The following is a 25,118-nucleotide window of genomic DNA, read 5'->3' on the forward strand; positions in this document are numbered from 1 at the left end:
CAGGTGCTCAAAGAGGAAAATATAGAGGGAATAGCCTCACTTTTTTTTTTTTTTCTTGACACAGAATCTTGCTCTGTCACCCAGGCTGGCGTGCAGTGGCACGATCTCAGCTCACTGCAATCTCCGCCTCCCGGGTTCACACCATTCTCCTTCCTCAGCCTCCCGAGTAGCTGAGACTACAGGCGCTCACCCCTGCGCCCGGCTAATTTTTTGTATTTTTAGTACAGATGGGGTTTCACCGTGTTAGCCAGGATGGTCTCAATCTCCTGACCTTGTGATCCGCCCGCCTCAGCCTCCCAAAGTGCTGGGATTACAGGTGTGAGCCTCCGCGCCCAGCCTAGCCTCACTGTTTTAATCCTGGCATCATCACCACTGACTTCTCCAGTGATCTAGGCACTAGCAGTCCTATGAGGTATTGTTATCATCATTTGAATGGAAAACTTCTTTGCACTCAAGTGATTTTCAGACATGTAGAAAGAGTCACTTGTCAGCAGGTGTGGTGGCTCACGATTGTAATCCCAACACTTTGGGAGGCCGAAATGGGCGATCACCTGAGGTCGGGAGTTCGAGACCAACCTGACCAACATGGAGAAACCCCGTCTCTACTAAAAATACAAAATTAGCTCGGCATGGTGGTGCATGCCTGTAATCCCAGCTACTCGGGAGGCTGAGGCAGGAGAATCGTTTGAACTTGGGAAGTGGAGGTTGCAGTGAGCTGAGATCATGCCCTTACATTCCAGCCTGGGCAACAAGAGCGAAACTCCATCTCAAAGAAAAAAGGAAAGAAAAAAGACACTTGTCTAAATGAGAAGAACTTTTTTGGGTATTTTAAATGAAAAAGCCGTAGGAATGTTAGCTACTAAGAAGAGAGCCTGTGAATCCCAGAACTTTGGGAGGCCGAGACAGGGAAATCACTTGAGGCTAGGAGTTCGAGACCAACCTGACCAACATGGTGAAACCCCGTCTCTACTAAAAATACAAAAATTAGCCAGGAGTGGTGGTGTGCACCTGTAGTCTCAGCTACTCTGGAGGCTGAAGCACGAGAATCACTTGAACCCAGGAGGCGGAGGTTGCAGCGAGCCAAGATCACGCCACTGCACTCCAGCCTGGGCAAGAGTGAGACTCTGTCTCAAAAAAAAAAGAGAGAGTCTGTGAGTTTGTGTATCTCTGTGTATTTAAAATATTGATGTCTGGTAGAGGAGTTACATTTTTTATTTATCCTCAGATATGAGACTAATTTCTCTTTCTCTCTTTCTTAGGGGGTCAAACTAACCTTCGCATACCTCAAGGCACTGTGGGCCAAGTAATGTTGGATGATAGGGCATACCTGGTACGCTGGGAATACTCCTATAGCAGCTGGACCCTCTTTACCTGCGAGATTGAAATGTTGCTTCATGTTGTTTCAACTGCAGGTAAGGTCAGCTTTGGGAAATATCACTACAAGGAGGAAAAGTGGACATGCTTGGAGGATTTAGAAAATAGAATATCTACATAAAATTTAGAACCATCAAGATTGTGATTTGTCTGATTTGTGTATCTGGGTCTCAGAGACTGTTCGGTGGTCTTAAAGGGGTTGTTTGCCATGAGGTCACAGGCTGTCTTTCTCCTCAGATGTGATTCAGCACTGCCAGCGAGTCAAACCCATCATTGATCTTGTCCATAAGGTCATCAGTACAGACCTGTCAATAGCAGACTGCCTCCTGCCCATCACATCTCGCATCTACATGCTGCTGCAGCGGTGAGTCTGTCTTGACTGACCCTCAGCTGCCCGGTAGAGATCTCAGCACTTGTGCCCTCAGTTTGCAGGAACAGCTGCCCGGTAGAGATCTCAGCACTTGTGCCCTCAGTTTGCAGGAACCTGGACACATACCCACTGGGTTAAAGTTCATGCATGTTCCTTGGTTTTCCTGTTGTTTTATTTGTGAGGATTTTCCTGTTTTTATATGTCCACTGAGGGGAGAGACTGGGGAGAGAACTGGAAAAATGTTTGTGAGGGAACCAGTTGTATTATTTGCTTTATTGAGTATAGTGCATTGTTTTCCAACTAGGTTAACGACAGTGATCGCCCCACCTGTGGATGTCATTGCTTCTTGTGTCAACTGCTTAACTGTTTTGGCTGCCCGCAATCCAGCAAAGGTGAGATGCCAGATCTTCCTGACAGCCAAAAATGTAGCACTTGGCACATACCTGAAGATACGTGGGCATTTAACTCTTCCTTTTCCTTCTCAGGTCTGGACTGATCTTCATCACACAGGCTTTTTACCATTTGTGGCCCATCCTGTCTCCAGCCTGAGTCAGATGATTAGGTGAGCCAGGTCCTAGGGTGGTGGGCCATATTCCCTAGTGAGAACCACATATGTCTCAGGTCTAGCCTAGGTTTCTTGATTTTATTTATTTTTTTAATTTTTTAAATTTTTTTGAGATGGAGTCTCACTCTGTTGCCCAGGCTGGAGTGCAGTGGTGCAGCCTCCGCCTCCCATGTTCAAGCAGTTGTCGTGTTTCAGCCTCCTGAGTAGCTGGGATTACAGGCTCGAGCCACCATGCCCAGCTAATTTATTTATTTATTTATTTTATTTTTTGAGATGGAGTTTTGCTCTGTTGCCAAGGCCGGAGTGCAGTGGTGCGATCTCAGCTCACTGCAGCCTTCGCCTCCTGGGTTCAAGTAATTCTCCCACCTCAGCATTCCCAGTAGCCAGCATTACAGATGTGCGCCACCATGCCCGGCTAATTTTTTGTATTTTTAATAGAGATGGGATCTCACCATGTTGGCCAGACTGGTCTGGAACTCCTGGTCTCAAGTGATCTGCCCACCTTAGCTTCTCAAAGTGCTGGATTATAGGCGTGAGCCACCACGCCCAGCCTGATTTTTTTTTTTTTTTTTGAGATGGAGTTGCGCTCTTGTTGCTCTGGCTGGAGTGCAATGGCGTGGTCTTGGCTCAGTGCAACCTCCGCCTCCCAGGTTCAAGTGATTCTCCTGCCTCAGCCTCCCAAGTAGCTGGGATTTCAGGCATTTGCCACCACACCCCGGTAATTTTGCATTTTTGGTAGAGATGATGTTTCACCATGTTGGCCAGGCTGGTCTCGAACTCCTAACTCCAACTGATTCGCCCGCCTTGGCCTCCCAAAGTGTTGGGATTACAGGCATGAGCCACGGTGCCCAGCTGAGAGCAAGAGAGATTTCTTATCCAACATCAATCACGTTAGTATGTGAGCATTTACTTTCCAGCCCAGAAAATCCAGAGGTGTCTAGATTGAGGGACTTGGTGTCCCGTTATTAAGCCACAATCACTCTGTACTTTTTCTCATTTCATGGTTTTTGAGCTTGGCCAGTAGACCACTTACCAGTACACAGGCTCCGTCTTACTACCTGAGAGTTCTTGCCTTGCTCTCTCTTGACGAAACGTTTCCCTGATGTTCTTTTGATTTTTTTACTTTCAATCTCTTGAGGTTTTACATCAGTAAAACATATTCTTAATGTTTACCCTGGGTACAGAACTGTCTCGATTGGATTATTTCCATTGGAGAGCTTTTCTATTTTATGCTAAGTCATCTAGACTATAACAAGAATGCTTTATGATTAGTTTCTTGAAACCCTGAAGTTTCCCCATCATTTTTTTCCCTCTAATCTTTTTCCAGTGCGGAAGGGATGAATGCTGGAGGGTACGGAAACCTCTTGATGAATAGTGAGCAGCCTCAGGGCGAGTATGGGGTCACTGTTGCCTTTCTGCGCTTGATCACCACCCTCGTCAAGGTACAGTCTGATTGTGTTCACGAAGGGCAGGAAAAGAAAATGTCCAGTCTGGTCAGATGACTCTGAAATAGTTTCCCTGGCCCCTGCTGCTGTAATCGTCTTGTCTGTAAGCAGAATAGTCATTTTGAAGTTATAGTGACAATAGTTTCTATGTATTGAGTACTTACTATGTGCCAGTATGTGCTCTATTAGGTGCTTAATTATGTGAATTTATTTAATAATTGGAAGGTTTGTGAAGTAGAATGGAAGAGGCCCAAAGGGTATTGCAGTGACTGTCAAGCTATTTTGACAGTAACCCGGGATAATATGTCCCAATATATATACACGTATGTATATTCCTAAAGCAGAATTTCAGAGTACATTTATTCTTACACAAGTTGTACTCTCATATTTTCTATTCAGTCTCCTCCCTGTTTAAGTGAATTTTGACCATAGACTGATCTCATAATCTACTAGTGGGTTACAACTCAGTTTGAAAAATACTGACATAGAGCATAAATAATGACATAGAGCATAAATTTTGGAGTCAGAATTAGGTTTACATTCAGGTTGACAGCTTACTAGCTACGTGACCTTGAACAAGTAGAGAATATCTTACAGTCTCTAAAATAGAATGCTATATGGTCTCTACCTCATGGGATTGAGAAGAGGGTCATGCATGAAAAAAACTATACTTCCTGCCTGCAGGAATCAATGAATGCTTAAAAAGAAATGATTGTAGGCTGGGTACAGTGGTTCATGCCTGTAATCCCAGCACTTTGGGAGGCCGAGGTGGATGGATCACATGAGGTGAGGAGTTTGATACCAACCTGGCCAACATGGTGAAACCTCATCTCTACTAAAAATACAAAAATTAGCTGGGCGTGGTGGCAGACACCTGTAATACCAGCTACTCAGGAGGCTGAGGCAGGAGAATTCCTTGAACCTGGGAGGCGGAGGTTGCAGCGAGTCGAGATCACACCATTGCACTCCAGCCTAGGCGACAAGAGTGAAACTCCATCTTGGGGGCGACAAAAAGATTGCATATAGAGATAGGAATATAAATACAGATATTTATATATTACTAAAGAGTCCCCATTTTTAATAGAGGGATGCTACAGTTAACAGATATCATTGGATATCAGATTTTTGCATATCAGATCTCCTTTCTAGTATTTCAGTGATGGGATTGAGGTTAGGGACGACTGATCATGATAGTGAAGTGGCATTGTTCATTATCAGCAGTCCTCTATCCTTTATGTTTAAGGTGCCTCCCTTCTGTCCAGATTTAGCCTGCATCCCTTTTCTTCATGTTGGTGCCTTTTGTGACATTCTCTTTCATTGCTTTTTCTATTCTGGAAAAGACCCACAACTTGGGCTCAACTATAAAGTAGGACTTTTGATGTTTCTTTTTTTTCATTGTTGACCAAGGTTTGCCTAGATTTCCTTTGGACCTATCTGTGGTTTTGGAATTAAATCTCTAGGTAACTAAATGACTTTTCTTTAAATGTGTGGAAGCCCTCACTGCATCGTTTCTTGTAGGGGCAACTTGGTAGTACCCAGAGCCAAGGACTTGTACCCTGTGTAATGTTTGTGCTGAAGGAGATGCTTCCCAGCTACCATAAGTGGCGCTACAACTCTCATGGAGTGAGGGAACAGATTGGTAAGGACAGCATGGACAGGGAAGACCTGGCATGGGCAGGGAAGACTTGGGGATTTCTGGCCCCCTGGAGAGCTTTTTTCTTTCCCTTTCTTGAGATAAGGGGTCATTACACAAGGCCACATCATTCCTCTGTCTTTTCTGGAGTCCAGGTTGCCTGATCCTGGAGCTGATTCATGCGATACTGAACCTGTGCCACGAGGCAGACCTGCAAAACAGGTAGTGAAGGGTCGATTACTAGAGCTTGATGCTCGCCAATTCAAGACAAAGGCTTTTGCTGTGCAAAGCCGTCTCATTTCTTCTAGAGAATTTACCTTGCTTGAGCCCAGAACTCAGTAATCTTGAGGCTGTGAGTTGCTTTCCATTGACCTGTTTATCATTTCTCACTGTGGACAGAGAAGTAGGAATGAGAGAGAGAGAGAGAGAGAGAGTGTGTGTGTGTGTGTGTGTGTGTGTGTGTGTGTGTGTGGTGTGTGTGTGTGTGTATGTGTGTACACACATACACTATTATATTAATCATTCTTTATGATCTTTACAAAAGTTCATTCCTGACAAGACTGCTCTTCATATATATCTACTTCCCAGGGCCAGTTACTATGTATTCTCAGTTTTTTTCCTCTTTATGTATTGACTGTAACTTTCTTTCCATGCCACTGCTTATAGATGTCTTGTTTTAATGGTTCCGTGCATTCCATTGTATGGATTAATTATGATCCTTTTCAGTAAGGGTACTGTATCTGTTACTTGATGAACATTTAGATTGCTTCTCAGGGTGATCTGTAGGTGATCAAGTCTATTTCAGGAAAGTGATCAGAGTGCTTTCAGCTTACAGAGAGCTGGTCTCCAGTGTCCAGTAGGTTAGGTTAGCCACCCTAGCCTAATTGGACAATGCTCTTCCTTCCAAGATACACTGAGTGGCTCCCTGGTAACTCAGAACACCTCTGTCTTCCAGTCATACTCCCAGCCTGCAGTCTCTCTGCATCTGCAGCCTTGCATACACAGAGGCAGGACAGACAGTTATCAATATCATGGGCATTGGCGTGGACACCATTGACATGGTGATGGCTGCTCAGCCTCGAAGGTAGGGCTCCTTCTCCACCTTCCCTTTGTTTGTCTTTATTGTACCTGCATGTTACTAATAACTCCGGTTTAAGTTAACTTGCAGTAGCTTTTAGAAGATGACATTGTTCTTCCTAGGACATAGCCTTTACATACCCTAGTGGCTGCTGTATAGGTTGGCATATAGCAAAGGGAGTTGATTACTCCTCCTCTCTCCTAGTTTGGACTGGGGCCTCTAACAGAAGCTGTTGAACTCTGGGATTATTGTTGGAATCTAATTCATGAGAGCACATATGTTGCGAATGAAGTCATACTGTCTGAATCATCTTTGGTTTCCATTTGGCACCCTAGTGATGGGGCAGAGGGCCAGGGGCAGGGCCAGCTGCTGATCAAGACAGTGAAACTGGCATTCTCCGTCACCAACAATGTTATTCGGCTGAAACCTCCTTCTAATGTGGTGTCCCCCCTGGAACAGGCTCTCTCACAACATGGTATGTATTTCTCTTCCAGTCTGTAACATTTCTGTTCATAAATACGTATTTTAGGCAGTGTTTTTGGATATCAACAGTGTTTTCTGCTTCTTGAGGAAGTTTGGGAATGATTACCACCTCCTTTCCTGAAATTGGAAACAAAAGGACTAGATGGTACTTTATTTCTGCCTCGTATTGATGATAGAATAATAGTTAAGAATGCAGATTTGAAGTCAGACTGCCTTGGTTCAAATTTTGTATCCAATCAACTGTTTGACCTTGGGTACGTTATTAAACATCTCTGTCTCTGATTTCTCATCTGTAAAATGGGGATAATGGTACAGGTTGAGTATCCCTTATCTGAAATGCTTGGGACCAGAAGTGTTTTGGGTTTCAGATTTTTTTTTCATGTTTTGGAATAGTTGCAGTATACTTACCAGTTGAGCATAAATCCAGAATGTTCCAGTGAGCATTTCCTTTGAGCTGTAGTTAGAGATTTTGACACATTCCAGATTTTTAAAAAATTTTTTACTTGTTTTTTTTTTTTTTTTTGAGACAGTCTAGCTCTGTTGCCCAGGCTAGAGTACAGTAGCGCAATCTCAGCTCACTGCAGCATCCACCTCCCGGGTTCAAGCAATCCTCCTGCCTCAGCCTCCCGAGTAGCTGGGATTACAGGCATCTGTCACCATGCCCCGCTAATTTTTGTTTTGTTTTGTTTTGTTGTTTGGTTTTGTTTTGTAGAGACAGGCTTTTGCCATGTTGGCCAGGCTGGTCTCGAACTCCTGACCTCAGGTGACTTGCCCTCTTCAGCCTCCCAAAGTTCTGGGATTACAGGCCTGAGCCACTGTGCTCTAATTTCAGATTTTCAGATTATGGATGCCTGTAGTATCTTCCTAATAAGATTATAATAAAGAGCTGGGCCTGGTGGCTCATGTCTGTAATCCCAGCACTTTGGGACGGTAAGGCTGGGGAGGATCCTTTGAGTCCAGAAGTTTGAGACCAGCTTGGGCAACATAAGGAGATCCCCATCTATACAAAAAAAAAAAAAAATTAACTGGGCCTGGTGGCATATGCCTGTGGTCCCAGCAACTCAGGAGGCTGAGGTGGGGGGAATTGCTTGAAGCTTGGGAGGTCAAAGCTGCAGTGAGCCATGATTTTGCCACTGCACTCCAGCTTGGGCAACAGAGTGAAACTCTCTCTCAAAAAGAAAAAGGACAGGCTGGGCACGGTGACTCACGCTTGTAATCCCAGCACTTTGGGGGGCCGAGGTGGGCGGATCACGAGGTCAGGAGTTTGAGACCAGGCTGGCCAACACAGTGAAACCCCATCTCTACTAAAAATACAAAAATTATCTGGGTGTGGTGGTGGATGCCTGTAGTCCCGGCACTTTGGGAGGCCGAGGTGGGCAAATCACTTGAGGTCAGGGGTTTGAGACTAGCCTGGCCAACATGGTGAAACCCTGTCTCTACTAAAAATAAAAAAAATTAGCTGGACATGGTGGTGCACACCTGTAATCCCAGCTACTTGGGAGGCTGAGGCAGGAGAATTGCTTAAACCTGGTAAGTGGAGGTGCAGTGAGCCAAGATCGCGCCACTGCACTCTAGTCTGGGTGACAGAGTGAGACTCCATCTCAAAAAAAATTAATAAATAAAAATTAATAAAAAAAGCACCTATTTTATTCAGAATGTATCTTTGCTGTTGATGGGTTGAACTGTTTATCCCCAAATTCTGACTATTCGTTTGCTCCTCAATAAAGAGAAGGATACAGCCACCTGGGTTTGCTGTGACCCTCCAAGTACTTGAGGGTAAATTCCTTCACATATACACTACCAGTCTTTTTTGAACAGCCAATGCTCTAAGGATTTGAATGAGGCACACTTGATATCTAAACTGTTTCCCGTGCTGCTTTAGGTGCTCATGGAAACAACCTCATTGCTGTTCTAGCCAAATACATCTACCACAAACATGACCCTGCTTTGCCACGTCTTGCCATTCAGCTGCTGAAACGTCTGGCCACGGTAGGATCATACTTCATGCACACACACTGTTTATGTGAGAGTGTTTTTTCCCCCTGATTACAAAAGACATGCTCAGGCCACGTGCAGTGGCTTACACCTATATGTAATTCCAGCACTTTGGGAGGCCAAGGTGGGAGAATCACTTGAGCCCAGGAGTTCAAGACCAGCCTGGGCCATATAGTGAGACCCCATCTCTAATATAGAAAAAAGGAGAAAAAGGCTGCGTGCAGTGGCTCACACCTGTAATTCCAGTACTTTGGGAGGCTGAGGTGGGTAGATCACAAGGTCAGGAGTTTAAGACCAACCTGGCCAAGATGGTGAAACCCCATCTCTCCTAAAAATACAAAAATTAGCTGGGTGTGGTGGCAGACACCTGTAATTCCAGCTACTCGGGAGCCTGAGGCAGAGAGTTGCTTGAACCTGGGAGGCAGAGGTTGCAGTAAGCCGAGATCATGTCGCTACACTCCACCCTGGGCGACAGAGCGAGACTCTGTCTCAAGATAAAAGAAAAAAGACATGCTTATTGTAAAATATTTATTTAAATGTTACAAATAGATGTAACAGAAAGTCAAGATGCCCTATGATCTCCTTATTCCAAAAATCCCTATGGGCAGGGGGATATGCCATGCTCCAGATTTCTTTTTTTTTTTTGAAACAGGGTCTAGCTATGTCTCCCAGGCTGTGCTCCAGATTTCTTATCTGTGTTCTTGTATTTTAAAAAGTATTGGCTGGGTGCCGTGGCTCACACCTGTAATCCCAGCACTTTGGGAGGCTGAAGCAGGTGGATCACGAGGTCAGGAGTTCAAGACCAGCCTGGCCAAGATGGTGAAACCCCCCATCTCTACTAAAAATACCAAAATTAGCTGGGTGCTGTGGCAGGTGCCTGTAATCCCAGCTACTCAGGAGGCTGAGGCAGGAGAATCACTTGAACCCGGGCGGCAGAGGTTGCAGTGAGCCAAGATCACACCACTCACGCCATTTCAAAAAATAAAAAAGGTATTTGGGGCTGGGTGTGGTGGCTCGTCTCAAAAAAAAAAAACCAAAAAAAAATTTTGTGAGGTGTGGCTGCATGCGCCTGTAGTCCCAGGTACTCAGGAGGCGGAGGCAGGAGAATTGCTTGAACCCGGGAGGTGGAGGTTGCAGTTAGCCAAGATTGCACCACTGCACTCCAGCCTGGGCGACAGAGTAAAACGAAAAAATTATTTGAGTGTGTACTTTTGTTCTTTATAAAAGCAGAATTCCTGGTACTGTTTTTCTTTTGAGACAGTCCCATTCCATCACCCAGGCTGGAGTGCAGTGGCATGATCTCACCGCAACCTCCACCTCCCAGGTTCATGCGATTCTCCTGTCTAAGCCTCCCAGGTTGCTGGGATTATAGGCTCCCACTACAACACACAGCTGATTTTTTGTATTTTTAGTAGGGACGGGTCTTTGCCATGTTGGCCAGGCTAGTCTTGAACTCCTGACCTCTAGTAATCTGCCTGCCTCAGCCTCCCTTCATGCTGGGATTACAGGCATGAGCCACTGTGCCTGGCCCCTGGTAGTGTTTTATGACTTCCTTCACTTGCTACCATATCAAACAGTCTTGGTGTTCTTGATGCCATATGGGCACATTTGGACTTCCTTCATTCTTTTTTGTCTTTTTTCCTTTTTTAATTTGGACTTCCTTCATTCTTTCTAATGTTTGCATATCACATCCTAGAATGGATGCATCCTGATTTATTTGGGCTACTTTCTGTTTTCCACTATTACAAGCAGTGCTGCAGTGAACATTATTATCCCTACCACCCTGTAAACATTTGTTTACAGTTCCAAAGATTTAGGTAGGTATAAATGAACATGATAATTTTTATTAGATATTTCCAAATTACCTTCCAAAAAACATTGTAACAGTTTATACTTCTAACACCAAGTCTTCTATCCTGGTCGCAAGGGCTTCATCATTGTTTAGTCTTTGCCAACTAATAGGCAAAAAAATGTTTCACTTTTCAGTTTGTATTTATTTAACCATGAGGGAGGTTGAGCATTTCTTTATACTGATTACTGTCTCTCCTGTGAATTTGGGGGCATCTCGTGCTTGTTTGTGGTGATGTCCCTTTTGACCCAGAGCTGTAGTCTGGGTGCTTCCCTTTAGGCCACTTTTCTGAGAGCTCTTCAGTGCCCTTCTGCAGGAGCCCATTGAGGTTTTTGTGGAAGCAGAGCTCTAAGCCTATGTATTCTGGTCTTCACCAGGTGGCCCCAATGTCAGTGTATGCTTGTCTGGGCAATGATGCGGCTGCCATTCGTGATGCCTTCCTGACCCGATTGCAGAGCAAAATTGAGGACATGCGCATCAAAGTCATGATTCTAGAGTTCCTCACAGTTGCAGTAGAGACCCAGCCAGGCCTCATCGAACTGTTTCTGAACCTGGAGGTTAAGGATGGCAGTGATGGCTCGAAGGTAAGCCTGTAAGCTGGGATGACGCTGGGAGTTGGCTCCCTGGGAGGCAGATGCTGGGCTCTGCAAGTGCAGCTGCTGGCAGTGGCTGTGGAACTGAACTCTTACCTGTCCCTTCTTGCAGGAATTCAGCCTTGGGATGTGGAGCTGTCTCCATGCAGTGCTGGAGCTGATTGATTCCCAACAGCAAGATCGATACTGGTGCCCACCCCTGCTGCATCGTGCCGCCATTGCCTTTTTGCATGCTCTGTGGCAGGACCGGAGGGACAGTGCCATGCTGGTCCTCCGAACCAAGTAAGTCTGCCTCTGGGAGTAGTTTCATTGTTCTGGTCTATAAAATGGGAGTAACAATAGCTCTTATCCCAGAGGTTTGTTGTGACGGTTCCCTGGGAATAAGTGCTTAGTGCCTGGTTCAATACCTGGGAGTTTTATACTAATTCTCTTTCTAATGCTGCTGCCAGCATTAAGGATCTTTAAATATTAAGCACCTTGAAGGTTCAACTGCTTTTGTGTTCCTGCCTTTTGCTAACTGGCTACATCAAAACTCATTATTCTTGAGAAACAGTATATTCAGGAGAGAGGAGCTTGCTGAAGTCACTGGATGGAATGAAACGTTCTGTTCTACTGGACCTGCTGGCACAAAGGGAAGGAGTGTTAAAAGGCTAATTGGGAGTCTGCCGTCTTATTTTCCTCTCTCCTCTTCTGTGGGGCTTTTGGGAATCTACAGTGGAAGGAATCTTGAAGAGTTTTTGTTGATCAACTCTATAATGCACAAGTGTGATTCATAAGAGGAAAATGTAATTTTATCTATGGAAACCTTTCATTTATACAGGAACAACTGACTTATCAGACACATATTAGGATTGAGACTGGTAAAATATGAAGTGACCGCCAAAGGGAGCTTGAGAGAGGAGAAAAGGACTGTGAGAGGGAAAAAGTATGACTTCAAACATTTATTTCCTTTTTAGACCCAAGTTTTGGGAAAATTTAACCAGTCCACTGTTTGGAACCCTTTCTCCTCCCTCTGAAACATCAGAGGTAAGCTGTGGCAGAGGGCAGGATGGTGGCTACAAGTCCCTGGGAGGAAAGACTGTGGGCTGTGAGATGGGGCCGTAGACAATGATACCTCCCCTAATTAAACAACAGAATGTTCTCTTCACTAGAAACGTCTTTCTCAGGGAAGTGCCTGCTTTCTGTCCCTTTGATGTCTTGCTTTGGGAAGGAAAGTGGTTTGCGTTGGTGGCTCTGTGGTCTTCTCTGTTCAGTTGGAGACATTGTGGACCTGACGCTTCTGCTCTTGCAAGTCAGGCCATTCACATTCAACAGGGGTTGTACTAACTTGTTCTGCAAGTGTTGGGCCTCTGCTGTGTTCACCGTTGGATATACTGGGGGAGATTAGTGATCAGAGATGTGATCATTGCCTGTTCTGCTCTCTCTCTCCACAGCCCAGCATCCTGGAAACCTGTGCCCTCATCATGAAGATAATTTGCTTGGAGATATACTATGTAGTTAAGTGAGTACTTTCCCCTCTTGAGATTTTAACTGAAGGTTGGGGGAGTGGGAGTTGGTGGCCTACCACTGGGTGCATGGCTGGAAAGAGCCAAGGCAGAGGAGAGAACTGGTTTGGAACCATTCATGGAGGCTAGTGTGCTGTGTCCCTGGCCAATCCACCGATGGCATTTATGAGATTGTCAGAAAGAGTTATTGTGAAACAAACTCCATGCAACTCAGATTTTATGGAGGAGGAATCCTGGAAAGGCCTCAGCCTAACCCACACATTGGAGGTGTCCTGGAGCTGGTCTGCCTTTAAGCCCATGCGAGGTTGTTTTCTCTGCCTCAACAAGGGTCTGTGCCCATTATATTCCCATCTACTTTCAAAACCTAACTGGAGGTTTTTTTCTTGACTCTGTAGGGGTTCATTAGACCAGTCGTTAAAAGATACACTAAAGAAATTTTCCATCGAGAAACGCTTTGCCTACTGGTCAGGGTATGTCAAGTCATTGGCAGTTCACGTGGCTGAAACAGAAGGCAGCAGCTGCACCTCCTTGTTAGAGTACCAGATGCTGGTGTCCGCCTGGAGGATGCTTCTCATCATTGCCACCACTCATGTAAGACCCTTTTGGGGAGAGTTTTCACTTTGATACCTTACCAATGATGTGTTGAGATACCTAGCAGATATAGCTCCTTGTGAGGAAGAATTAATCAGGGTTTATCCCTGAAAGCTAAACTGTAATAGGTTCTATGCTGAGAAATTGGGGCTGTGGGGTATTTGAGGGTGTTGGGTCCAAGAGACCATTAAGAGGAGTGCAGAGAAGTGATTTGAAATCCTTTCAGAGTTCCTAAAGCCTCCTGTACCTCCCTTGGGCCTTGGCTGGGTCTTAACTGCTCCCTGGCTGCAAATGCCTCTTGTACAAAGGCATAACTGCCTTCTTGTGCTGTGTACCTTGTAGACGCTAGGTCAATAAGTACTTGTTGACTAGTCAGCAGGAAGCTGTGACAGCTGCAGCAGCACCTTCTCTAAAAAGCAGTTTGTCATTGGTTCTAGAAACTGCATTTCCTGGTCTTAGAAAAAGAACAAAGACCATTGTCTCTGTACTCTGTCTACTGGGAGTTGCTTTTGAGAGAGAGATAACATCTGGAAGAAATGCATTGTTCTTGGCTTTTTTGTGGCTTGACGCCATCACGCTGTATCATAAGGACTTGGTATTGAAGTGTTCTTCCTTGGGGTATCCAGATTAACTTTTTTTTTTTTTTTTTTCCTCCTTCTTGAGACAGAATCTTGCTCATCTCCCAGGCTGGAGTGCAGTGGTACAATCTCGGCTCACCGCAACCTCTGCCTCCCAGCTTCAAGCCATTCTCCTGTCTCAGCCTCCCAAGTAGCTGGGATTACAGGTCACCACACCCGGCTAATTTTTATATTTTTCGTAGAGACGGGGTTTCACCTTGTTGGTCAAGCTGGTCTCGAACTCCTGACCTCAGGTGATCCACCAACCTCGGCCTCCCAAAGTGCTGGGATTACAGGTGTGAGCCACCACGCCCGACCCAGATTAATGTTTTGACTTCATGAACAACTTCAGCTTGATAGATGCCTCCTTGTTCCAAGCACCTCCTACATCTGTGAGATTTGTTTCCTAGTGCCAGACTGCCCACATGCCTGGAGCTTTGAGCCTAGAAGGGGCAGGTTTGTGACTACTCCTGCTGTGGCATAGTGGTTTTGGACCCCTAAGACTCCATAACACACTTAAAGGCTCACCCGTCTTTGAGAATGGTTAATTCCCCAGGGTATAAGCTTTATGTCACCTGCGTTTTAGGCCCTAGTTAGGCAGCAGTTCTTGAATTGTAGCTCTCAAAAATCCCACCATCCTCTTTCCCCCAAGGAAACCTATCTGACTATCTCTCTCTCTGACCTGTCTACCTATGCAAAAGAAAAGAAAAAAAAAAGAGAAAGAAACCTGACTAAGTCCAAGATGTTGTTCACCCGTTCATTCTCTTAATGGCATTAGTAGAATGCTTCCAGGCATTGGGATACAGCAGTGAATAAGGCAGATAAGATCTTTGATCGCATTGAGAGTGCCCTGTGATGGAGGAGGTAAATTATAAACAAATTCACCACTTAAAAATATGGTTTCAGATAGTGATAATTTGCTGTGAAGGAGATAATTAAGGTGCTGTGGTAATGAACACATGAGATAGAAGTAGTCAGGGTGACCTTCTCTGAGTGGTGATGTCCCAGCTGAGAGCTGAGTGTGTGAAGAAGCCTTCCAGGTGGAGCCCGTGGAGGATAGAAGTCTAGGCAGATGGACTTGCAAGTGCACAGTTCCAGCAGTGGAAAAGAGCTTGATATGTTCACAAAAGAGGCAAGCAGGGCTGGACTAGAGTGACCACAGATGGGACTGATACTACAGTCAGTTGGACCAGGTCCTGTGGGGTCTTTGGACCATGTTGAAGAGTCTGGTTCGCATTTCCTGGGCACTGGGAAGCCTTTAAAGGATTCTAAGCAGAGGGAGGACAGAGTCTCAAAAGAGGAGGTGAACCTGGGCTTGATTCTGACCGTATCTAAGGGTCGACAGAAGAATAGCAGGGCCTTCAAGCCCTATTTTACTTTATCTTTTAGGGGACAGGTTCTCACTCTGTTGTCCAGGTTGGAGTGCAGTGGTGCAATCGTGGCTCACTGCAGCCTTAACCTCCAGGTCTCATGTGATTGCCCCACATCAGCCTCCTGAGTAGCTAGGACTATAGGCATGCATCACCATACCCAGCTAATTACAAATTTTTTGTTGTTGTTGAGATAGGGTCTCATCATGTTGCCCAGACTATCAGCCCTATTTTATTTTATTTATTTATTTAAGATGGAGTCTTGCTCTGTTGCCCAGGCTAGAGTGCAGTAGCACGATCTCAGCTCACTGCAACCTCTGCCTCCTGGGTTCAAGCGATTCTTCTGCCTCAGCCTCCCACGTAGCTGAGACTACAGGTGCACCCCACCATGCCCAGCTAATTTTTGTATTTTTAGTAGAGACAGGGTTCCACCATGTTGGCCAGGATGGTCTTGATCTCCTGACCTCGTGATCCGCCCGCCTCCCAAAGTGTTAGGATTACAGGCATGAGCCACCATGCCCAGCCTATATAAGCCCTATTTTAAATCAGGGAGACTGATTTACCAATGACTAATTGCCTAGCAGAGGACCCCACGTTTCTTGGCCTCTAAAATCTGGGAAACTTTCCTAGCGAAACCTTTTTCTGTTCTTTTGCAGGCAGATATAATGCACCTGACTGACTCTGTGGTGCGTCACCAGCTCTTTCTTGACGTGCTTGATGGAACCAAAGCATTAGTAAGTGTGTCTGGGAGATTTCACATTTCTCCCAGGGAGGTTGTCTTTGAAGTCAAATAGCAGAGCTCATGAGTCTGCCAGCCAGCTGCACAATTGGTCAGGTCAGAGGGCTCAGGTTGACCTGGGAGGCCCGAGGCTGTAGTGGGTCAGCAGAGCTCTGCTGCTGCTATGCCAGCCCTGGCCTCTTCCCCCTCCACCCACCCCTGTGAGCTCACTGCTGGGGAAGAAAGGCAGTGAGGCCAGAGGGGCCCTGTGGATGGCATGTGAGTCTTGCCACTGTGTCTTGCCACTGACTTCTGACTAGTGTGGTGTCTCCTTTCAGCTCCTAGTTCCAGCCTCAGTGAACTGCCTTCGCCTCGGCTCCATGCAGTGCACTCTGCTGCTTATCCTCCTCCGGCAGTGGAAGAGGTGAGCCTGTGCCAGGAGAGGCAGAGGCCCAAAGCCAGAGCCTTCTTGTCAGTGCCTGCTTGCCTTCCTGAAGGAGAGAACTAGTGGGTGGAAGCTAGGCTGGTTTTCCATCTTGAGGAATGGGAGTGACATAGCAGAGAGGAGGTGAGGCACACTGGTGGGTATCCTGAGACGGAGCAGGGGCAGTGTATGGCCTTTTATGAGGCATTTTGTCTCACTCTCCACCCTGTATTCTTTTTTTTTGAGATGGAGTCTCACTCTGTCGCCCAGGCTGGAATGCAGTGGCGCGATCTCAGCTCACTGCAACCTCCACCTCCCAGGTTCAATTGATTCTTGTGCCTCAGCCTCCCTAGTAGCTGGGATTACAGGTGCGCGCTACCATGCCCGACTGATTTTTGTATATTTAGTAGAGATGGGGTTTCACCATGTTGGCCAGGCTGGTCTTGAACTCCCGATCTCGGTTGATCTGCCTGCCTTGGCCTCCCAAAGTGCTAGGATTACAGGCGTGAGCCACTGCCCCTGGCCCACCCAGTATTCTTTCTAGAGAGTTAGGTTCCGTGGATGAAATCCTTGGACCCTTGACGGAGATCCTGGAAGGAGTGCTGCAGGCCGACCAGCAACTCATGGAGAAGACCAAGGCCAAGGTGTTCTCAGCATTCATCACAGTGTTGCAAATGAAGGAGATGAGAGGTGAGGGGCAAAAGCAGGGGGAACAGCAGCTGCAGTCTGCCCACCCCTGCTGACAGCTGGGTAGGGCTTCCTTCACCTTAGGGCTACACGTTTCTTCTGGGCCCTTTTGAGTTTCCAGTCTTGGAATTCTTACCTCAAGAAAGCTACGTTTTTCCCTCATGTGTCTCTCCCTCCTCTCCCACTGGACAGATGCTGTCCCTCTTAGCACCCTCCTACATCTCTAGCCCCCTGCCTAGGAAGGAAACCTTGGTGTACAGTGAGAGTTGGCCTGGTGAGCATGACAGCATCTCTCCCTATCCTGCAGTAAGTGACATCCCCCAGTACTCCCAGCTGGTGCTGAACGTCTGTGAGACCCTCCAAGAGGAAGTGATTGCACTCTTCGACCAGACCCGCCACAGTCTGGCATTAGGCGGTGCCACCGAGGACAAGGACAGCATGGAGACTGACGACTGTTCTCGGTCCCGGCATAGGGACCAGCGTGATGGGGTGAGACAGTGCCCTAGAAGGCCATCCGTCCTTTCCACTGCCCGTCAGCTCTGTGCCTGACTCTAGGGATAACTAGTGAGCAAGACAAGACAGTCGCTGCACTTCCGGAGTTCACGGCCTGGTGGGAAAGGTTAATAGATCAGACACCACAGAAAAGCAGAGGAAGCCCATTGTACCACAGGAGAGAATTGCAGGGAGTACTTAGTCTTGCTTCTAACCTGATCTGGGACTTCGGTGCCTTTTCAGCAATGACTTAGGGATTGTAGCCGCAGGCAGATGCAGGGGCAGGGAAGATTTGGGCAGTGAGAAGAGTACCTGGTCAGCTGTGGTTAGAATTGTCCAGTGACCTGAAGAAAGGCTAGCATGAGCACAGGAAAGTGAGGACCGAAGAGCTGGGGCTGGATGATGGCAGCTTCATCAGGGTCTTTGATTTGGATCCAAAGTGAAGTAGGAAATGATGTAAGGCTTTTAAGCAGGGGAAAAAATGGATCTAACTCTAGAAAGATCACTCTGGACTTAAAACTCCAGGCCTCAAGCCATCCTCCCATTTCAGCCTCCCAAAGTGTTGGGATTACAGGCGTGCTCAAGAAAGATCACTCTGGATGCGGTATTGAATAGTATTTTTCAAATTGTGGGATCGTGACCTATTAGAGACAGTCTTGAAATTAGCACATTTTGTTAGAACCAGCATTTTTTTTTTTTGAGACAGAGTCTTGCTCTGTCACCCAGGCTGGAGTGCAATGGTGCGATCTGGGCTCACTGCAAGCTCCGCCTCCCAGGTTTACACCATTCTCTTGCCTCAGGAGAATGCCTCCTGAGTAGCTGGGACCACAGGCACCCGCCACCATGCCCGGCTAATTTTTTGTATTTTTAGTAGAGATGGGGTTCATCTACAGGATGGTCTTGATCTCCTGACCTTGTAGTGATCCACCTGCCTCGGTCTCCCAAACTGCTGGGAATGTAGGCGTGAGCCACCGCGCCCGGCCTTTATTTTTTCTTGAAGTAGAATAAAATGTTTAAGAAAATATCACTGTGCTTTGTGTGATGTTAATTAGGGTAGGTATTATTAGTGAAAAACTGTAAACGTGTACATGAGGGTACAGTCTAAAAAGTCTTGATGACTGTGGGTCATGGCCAAAAAGAAATTTGAAGGGCCACTGGTATAAGGATAGAGAGGATGGAGCAGGACCATTGAGGAGGTGGGTGCAGTAGCAAGGCAAGAGGTGGCATTGGGCAGGGCCATAGAGGTCCCTCAGACTCCATGTGGTAGAGTTGGTTGGAGTGTCCAACGTGAGACAAGACGTGGCACTGACAAGGGTGGTGGTAGTGTGGGAGGTGGGAGGGAAGAGGTGGGGGTAGCTCCAGTCAGTTTAGGGTTGGTCATTACAGTGGCTGGAGTTGCTGCTGTTCATTGAGAGTTGGACACAGGAGAGGGGCAGGGTGGGAGAGAGTGTGCATTCTGTGTTACTCAAGCTCATTTGGTGATGTGCGTAACCAAACAGGTCTTGGGCAACCAGGCCCACAGCTGCCTGTCATCATCCTCTTCCTCCTCCTCCTCTTCTTCCCCCTTTTACTCATCTTTGCCCCTGGGCCCCAACAGGTGTGTGTCCTGGGCCTGCACCTGGCCAAGGAGCTGTGTGAGGTAGATGAGGATGGTGACTCCTGGCTGCAGGTGACCCGCAGGCTCCCCATCCTACCCACCCTCCTCACCACCCTAGAGGTGAGCCTTCGCATGAAGCAGAACCTACATTTCACTGAGGCCACACTGCATCTGCTTCTCACCCTGGCTCGCACTCAGCAGGTAGGAGGCCAGCCCGAAGGCAGGAGGGAGCATCCTTGCTTGCCTGGGTGGGTTCTGACAATCCCAGAAGCTATGATCTAGCCTGAGATCCCAACCTACCCTGGGCAAGGCAGGGGCAGGCTCCATCTCATTCCTTGTCTTTCCCTCCTCCCAGGGAGCCACAGCAGTGGCTGGAGCTGGCATCACCCAGAGCATTTGTTTGCCCCTTCTGAGTGTGTACCAGCTGAGCACCAATGGCACAGCACAGGTAAGTGTCAGGAGCTTGCCAGGAGGCCCAGCCTGGCCATCCTACAGTTTCAGTTGAAAAGTGTCCTTCTCTACCTTTCCCTGGAAGTTGCTTTTCTCTTAATGGCCTAATACACTGATGGTGAAGAATCTTCCCTGCCCCCAGGCGGATCTCTAGCAAGAGAAACTCACCACTAAAAGGCACTGCCTGGCCTTTGTGCACTGCCTCTGGGAGATGGGATGGATTCTTCCCGTTGCAGGTGTGAGGAAGACTAAACCAGATAACATATCCCTGGGACCAGGCCTCTAGCCAAGGCAGCTGTCCTCTCCTGTCATTCCCAAAGACAAGTGTGTCATTGTGACTTCTCCACCCCTGCACCACCAGACCAGGACTGGGAGAAGGGAAGTGGGTGGTTTGGGGGCTTAATGGGGCCTCAGCACCCTGCCCCCTGTGTCCCTTGGTTATTTCTAGTTTAACAGATATCTCCTAATTTCAGAAGAGTAGTCTTCACCTGAACCTCTCACTCTCATGAGAGTGACATGTCCAGGTTCGCATAGCTCGTCAGTGGCACACCTGAGTCTGGAACCCTGGATCTTGTATCTCAGCCTGGTGCTCTTTCCTTGCATCTACTGGCCTTGGCCCCTTTCTGGCCCTGGTTGCCAGGCAGTGACTGTGTCTATTGTGGGAAGTGTTTTCCTTTCAGCGCAGCTGGGCTGCCTTAGTTGCTGTACTGCAAGGAGGTGTTGCCTGTCAGCAGGGTTCCTGAGCTTGTCTGCTGTTTGTGTCTTAGACACCTAGCGCCTCTCGGAAGTCCCTGGATGCCCCCTCTTGGCCAGGAGTCTACCGCCTGTCCATGTCCTTGATGGAGCGGCTGCTGAAAACTCTGCGCTACAACTTCCTGACTGAGGCCCTGGACTTCGTAGGTGTCCACCAGGAGCGGACCTTACAGGTGAGGGGCTGCCTGCATCGCAGGGGTGGGAGTTTCAGGGTAAAAAGGGTTCTGTGCCATTCATGGGGCAGGGTGTGGAGCCTGGGCCTCAGTAGTGGAGGGTTGTCGATGCCTTCATTTCTGAGATGCTCTAAATACTCTGCTGGCTCACTGGCCAGCCAGTCTGCTGAGGGACGGGAACGGTCTCGGGTCAGAATCCTAGTTGTACCACTGAGCCATTTCTTGAGTTGCCACCTCAGCATTTGGGGGCCCGGGACGTTTCCTCTCCACAGGAGGGCAGGTGTGGGTATGTCAGGTCCCTCAGCCATCCCCATCCTTCCCTGATGTCTCCTTTCCTCCCAGTGCCTCAACGCGGTGAGGACAGTGCAGAGTCTGGCCTGCCTGGAGGAGGCGGACCACACCGTGGGTTTTATTCTGCAGCTCTCCAACTTCATGAAGGAGTGGCACTTCCACTTGCCTCAGCTCATGCGTGATATCCAGGTAGGGGCCCCGGATGGTGTCCTGGAGTCTGGAGTAATGCTTGGAGACGGGGAGGCTGTGAGCTCTCACTGGGGCACCTCTAGTGAATTGCAGGATGTTCCTGAATGGGGGCTTTTCCCTTGGAGAACACAGGGTTTGGTGTCATGTGCTTACTCTGGCTAAATGTTTCCTTTCATAGTCAAGGGTAGCCATGTAGATTAAGAACTTGTACTTTATCAGTTAGATATTGGTTCAGATCCTTTAAGAATACACCTGGGACCAGGTGTGGTGGCTCATGCCTGTAATCCTAGCACTTTGGGAGGCAGTCAGGAGTTCGAGACCAGCCTGGCCAACATGGTGAAACCCCATCTCTACTAAAAATAGAAAAATTAGCTGGGCGTGGTGGTGCGTGACTGTAATCCCAGCTACTTGGGAGGCTGAGGTGGGAGAATCGCTTGAACCTGGGAGGCGGTGGTTGCAGTGAGTCAAGATCGAACCGTTACACTCCAGTATGGGCGACAGAGCGAGACTCCCATCTCGGGAAAAAAAAACAAAAACAAAAACAAAAACGCTGGGCGCAGTGGCTCACGCCGGTAACCCAGCACTTCGGGAGTCCAAAGCGGGCGTATCACAAGGTCAGGAGCTCAAGACCAGCCTGGCCGATAGGGTGAAACCTCATCTCTACTAAAAATACAAAAATTAGCTGGGTGTAGTGGCACATGCCTGTAGTCCCAGCTACTCGGGAGGCTGAGGCAGGAGAATGGCGTGCACCTGGGAGGCGGAGGTTGCAGTGAGCCGAAGTCACACCACTGCACTCCAGCCTGGTGACAGAGCAAGACTCTATCTCAGGGAAAAAAAAAACACTGAACAAAACCAAAAACACACACACACCTGGAGCTGGGAACCGGCTAGAGGTGAAGAAAGAACACAGGCTCCAGAGCCAAGCAGGCTTCTCTCATCTGGTTGTATGACCTTGGCCAAGTCACTTCAGTTATTTGTAGCCTTTTATTCTTTTCTTATAAAATGGAATCAGCCATAATCCTCATCTTCATTTTATTTATTTGTTTATTTATTTAGAGACAGAGTATTGCTCTGTCGCCCAGGCTGGAGTGCAGTGGCGTGATCTCGGCTCATTGCAAGCTCTGCCTCCCGGGTTCACGCCATTCTCCTGCCTCAGCCTCCTGAGTAGCTGGGACTACAGGTGCCCGCCACCATGCCCGGCTATTTTTTTGTATTTTTTAGTAGAGACAGGGTTTCACTGTGTTAGCCAGGCTGGTCTCAATCTCCTGACCTTGTGATCCGCCTGCCTCGGTCTCCCAAAGTGCTGGGATTACAGGCTTGAGCCACCGCGCCCGGCCTCATCTTCTATTATTTTAGGACCTTATAATATACGAGGCACCTAGCTGGGTCCCAGTGAAACAGTCCAGTCCTGAGCCCTACTGGCCCCGAGTTTGTAGCCCTGAGTACTTAGTGGCTATAAGGGCTTTAAAGCTGGAAAGTGGCCAGGGGAGCATGAGGGAGGGAGGGAGAGAAGAGCAGCAACGAGTGAGAAGAGCGCGTGGGTGTTACGTGGAGGGCTGTTGGGTGACTGGGCTGCTGACAAGAGAATCCCTCATCTCTCCTACGTCTCTCCCAGGTCAACCTGGGTTACCTGTGCCAGGCATGCACCTCCCTCCTGCACAGTCGAAAGATGCTGCAGCATTACTTACAGGTAAGTGTCCTATGCCATGAGGGGCTGGAATACCTCACTGTGGCTTCCCGAGCTCCACCTTCATTTCTTGACTCTCCCTAGAACAAAAATGGGGATGGCCTCCCCTCGGCCGTTGCCCAGCGAGTCCAGAGGCCACCGTCTGCTGCTTCTGCTGCCCCCTCCTCCTCCAAGCAGCCCCCTGCTGACACAGAGGCATCAGAGCAGCGGGCCTTGCACACAGTCCAGTATGGCCTTCTCAAGATCCTCAGCAGGACACTGGCAGCCCTGCGCCACTTCACCCCAGATGTCTGCCAGATCCTGCTGGATCAGGTACCGGCCATCATCTGTTCGGCACCACCTCCCCTAAACGCTCTGCTCTGCTGTGCACTGAGAGCTACCTGGGGCCTTAACTGGGTCCTGGATGGCTCTTGACTTTTCTTGCAGTCCCTGGACCTTGCTGAATACAACTTCCTGTTTGCCCTGAACTTTACCACTCCCACCTTTGACTCCGAAGTGGCCCCCTCCTTTGGGACCCTTCTGGCCACAGTGAATGTGGCCCTCAACATGCTTGGAGAGGTAAGTGGGTTCTGTCACTGTCCTCTCCCCCGGCTCCTCCCCCAGCCCGCCACTTCCAGCCAACCTTGGGCATGGTACCTAGCCTCCCGAGACTCCGTAAACTGAACATGACAGCACTCTGAGAATTACTGTGAGGATTAAATGAGGTAACTCATGAAATTTGTTTAGTGCAGGGCATGCAAGTAGGAAGCTCTCAGTAAGTGGGAGCTGTTCCTGTCTTAGTTTTTTACCCTTGCTTCTCTTCAGCTGGACAAGAAAAAGGAGCCCCTCACCCAGGCAGTGGGGCTCAGCACACAGGCAGAAGGGACCAGGACGTTAAAGTAAGCGCTCTTTCTGAGATTTGATAAGGGGCCGGGGAAGTCATGGGCCCACTATTCTCAGGTTTGGCCAGCCAGGCCCTCTGTAGCAGTGCCAAAAACCTGCCTCTCCTCCCAGGTCCCTCCTGATGTTTACCATGGAAAACTGCTTCTACCTGCTCATCTCTCAGGCGATGCGGTACCTTAGGGACCCGGCTGTGCATCCCCGGGACAAACAGCGGATGAAGCAGGAGCTCAGCTCTGAGTTGGTAGGGATGGATAGGGAGGGCTGGGCCAATAGGGCCAGAGCCCTGTGGGGTCCCGTCTGGTAACCCCCAAGGGTCAGAAGAGTGGCCAGATGTGCTGAGCCTCACCAAACCACTTTTTTTCTTGTAGAGCACGCTGCTCTCCAGCCTCTCGCGCTACTTCCGCCGGGGAGCCCCCAGCTCCCCTGCCACGGGTGTCCTCCCCTCGCCGCAGGGCAAGTCCACCTCTCTCTCCAAAGCCAGCCCTGAGAGTCAAGAGCCTCTGATCCAGCTAGTGCAGGCATTTGTCCGGCATGTGCAAAGATAGGGCAGTGCTGTGCTGCTCTGCTGCCTACCTACCCCTCTCCACCAGCCTACACCGCACCCTGGCTGCCAGGGCCTATACAACGGAGGGCACCTTCTGTCACCCCCTCCCCGAGTAGCCACTTCAACCACCCACCCACTGATGTTATTTTTATACTAGATGAAGAGGTCAACAGCAGGCATGGGGAGTGGAGTCTTCTGTGCTTAGGCCCTCACGCTGCAGTCGCCCCCAGAGGAGCATTCCTTCCCTTCCAGCATTCCCCACAGCACGGCCAGCCAGGGGAGGCGGGAGCCCAGGAGAGGGCTCTATGCACGGGTTTCAGAATCTGTTTTCCATGCTCTGTCCCTGCCGTTTTGGTAATTCTGTGGTCTATTTATACAAATATTAAAATCCTGTTTATAGACAGCTGTGTGATATTTAACTTCAAAGCCCAGGGATGATAACCTGGCTCTCAGAACCTAGAAAACTCCCCTGGCCAGGCGCCTGGGAGTGGGGCTGCAGCCTCGGGGGAAGGCAGGTATTGATGGATGGCCAGTTCACCAGCATCTCCTCATTCCTGTCCATAGGCTGAGGGTTAGGCTGAGTGGGCGCTGTTCCCTTCCTTGGCCTGCCCTGGTTGTGTCCTTGGCCCTGCTTTCGTTGGCCCAGTGGGCTGAGCTCATCCCTGGGTGAGCCTTTCTTGAAGCTCTGTGCCTTCCTATTTATAGCCCGGTTCCCCTGTCAACCCCCCATCTCCTCTTCAGAAGCCCCGACAGTGGGGCCTAC

At 48.5% G+C, this 25,118-nt stretch overlaps 1 protein-coding gene across 2 annotated transcripts in view; it reads left to right on the top strand.

Annotated features, from left to right (window-relative positions):
- The window catches only part of NUP188 (nucleoporin 188), a 64,315-nt gene extending 39,559 nt beyond the window's left edge, over positions 1–24,756 (top strand). For both annotated transcript variants that reach the window (XM_008006001.3, XM_008005999.3), the window contains 29 exons: positions 1,260–1,412; positions 1,612–1,738; positions 2,049–2,136; positions 2,230–2,306; positions 3,637–3,751; positions 5,273–5,393; positions 5,543–5,609; positions 6,343–6,471; positions 6,801–6,940; positions 8,831–8,937; positions 11,170–11,376; positions 11,498–11,667; positions 12,342–12,411; positions 12,819–12,886; positions 13,286–13,481; positions 16,125–16,202; positions 16,525–16,610; positions 17,155–17,300; positions 17,605–17,786; positions 19,387–19,587; positions 19,742–19,834; positions 20,604–20,762; positions 21,105–21,242; positions 22,858–22,932; positions 23,014–23,241; positions 23,356–23,487; positions 23,734–23,807; positions 23,923–24,052; positions 24,180–24,756. In XM_008006001.3, the coding sequence (XP_008004192.3) occupies positions 1,260–1,412; positions 1,612–1,738; positions 2,049–2,136; positions 2,230–2,306; positions 3,637–3,751; positions 5,273–5,393; positions 5,543–5,609; positions 6,343–6,471; positions 6,801–6,940; positions 8,831–8,937; positions 11,170–11,376; positions 11,498–11,667; positions 12,342–12,411; positions 12,819–12,886; positions 13,286–13,481; positions 16,125–16,202; positions 16,525–16,610; positions 17,155–17,300; positions 17,605–17,786; positions 19,387–19,587; positions 19,742–19,834; positions 20,604–20,762; positions 21,105–21,242; positions 22,858–22,932; positions 23,014–23,241; positions 23,356–23,487; positions 23,734–23,807; positions 23,923–24,052; positions 24,180–24,356 (3,734 nt within the window). In that variant the 3' untranslated portion in view covers positions 24,357–24,756. The remainder of the gene's footprint in view (positions 1–1,259; positions 1,413–1,611; positions 1,739–2,048; positions 2,137–2,229; positions 2,307–3,636; positions 3,752–5,272; positions 5,394–5,542; positions 5,610–6,342; positions 6,472–6,800; positions 6,941–8,830; positions 8,938–11,169; positions 11,377–11,497; positions 11,668–12,341; positions 12,412–12,818; positions 12,887–13,285; positions 13,482–16,124; positions 16,203–16,524; positions 16,611–17,154; positions 17,301–17,604; positions 17,787–19,386; positions 19,588–19,741; positions 19,835–20,603; positions 20,763–21,104; positions 21,243–22,857; positions 22,933–23,013; positions 23,242–23,355; positions 23,488–23,733; positions 23,808–23,922; positions 24,053–24,179) is intronic.
- Positions 24,757–25,118: the final 362 nt, after the last annotated feature.

Source organism: Chlorocebus sabaeus, chromosome 12, assembly GCF_047675955.1.
Source record: "Chlorocebus sabaeus isolate Y175 chromosome 12, mChlSab1.0.hap1, whole genome shotgun sequence".
NCBI classification, from domain to species: domain Eukaryota; kingdom Metazoa; phylum Chordata; class Mammalia; order Primates; family Cercopithecidae; genus Chlorocebus; species Chlorocebus sabaeus.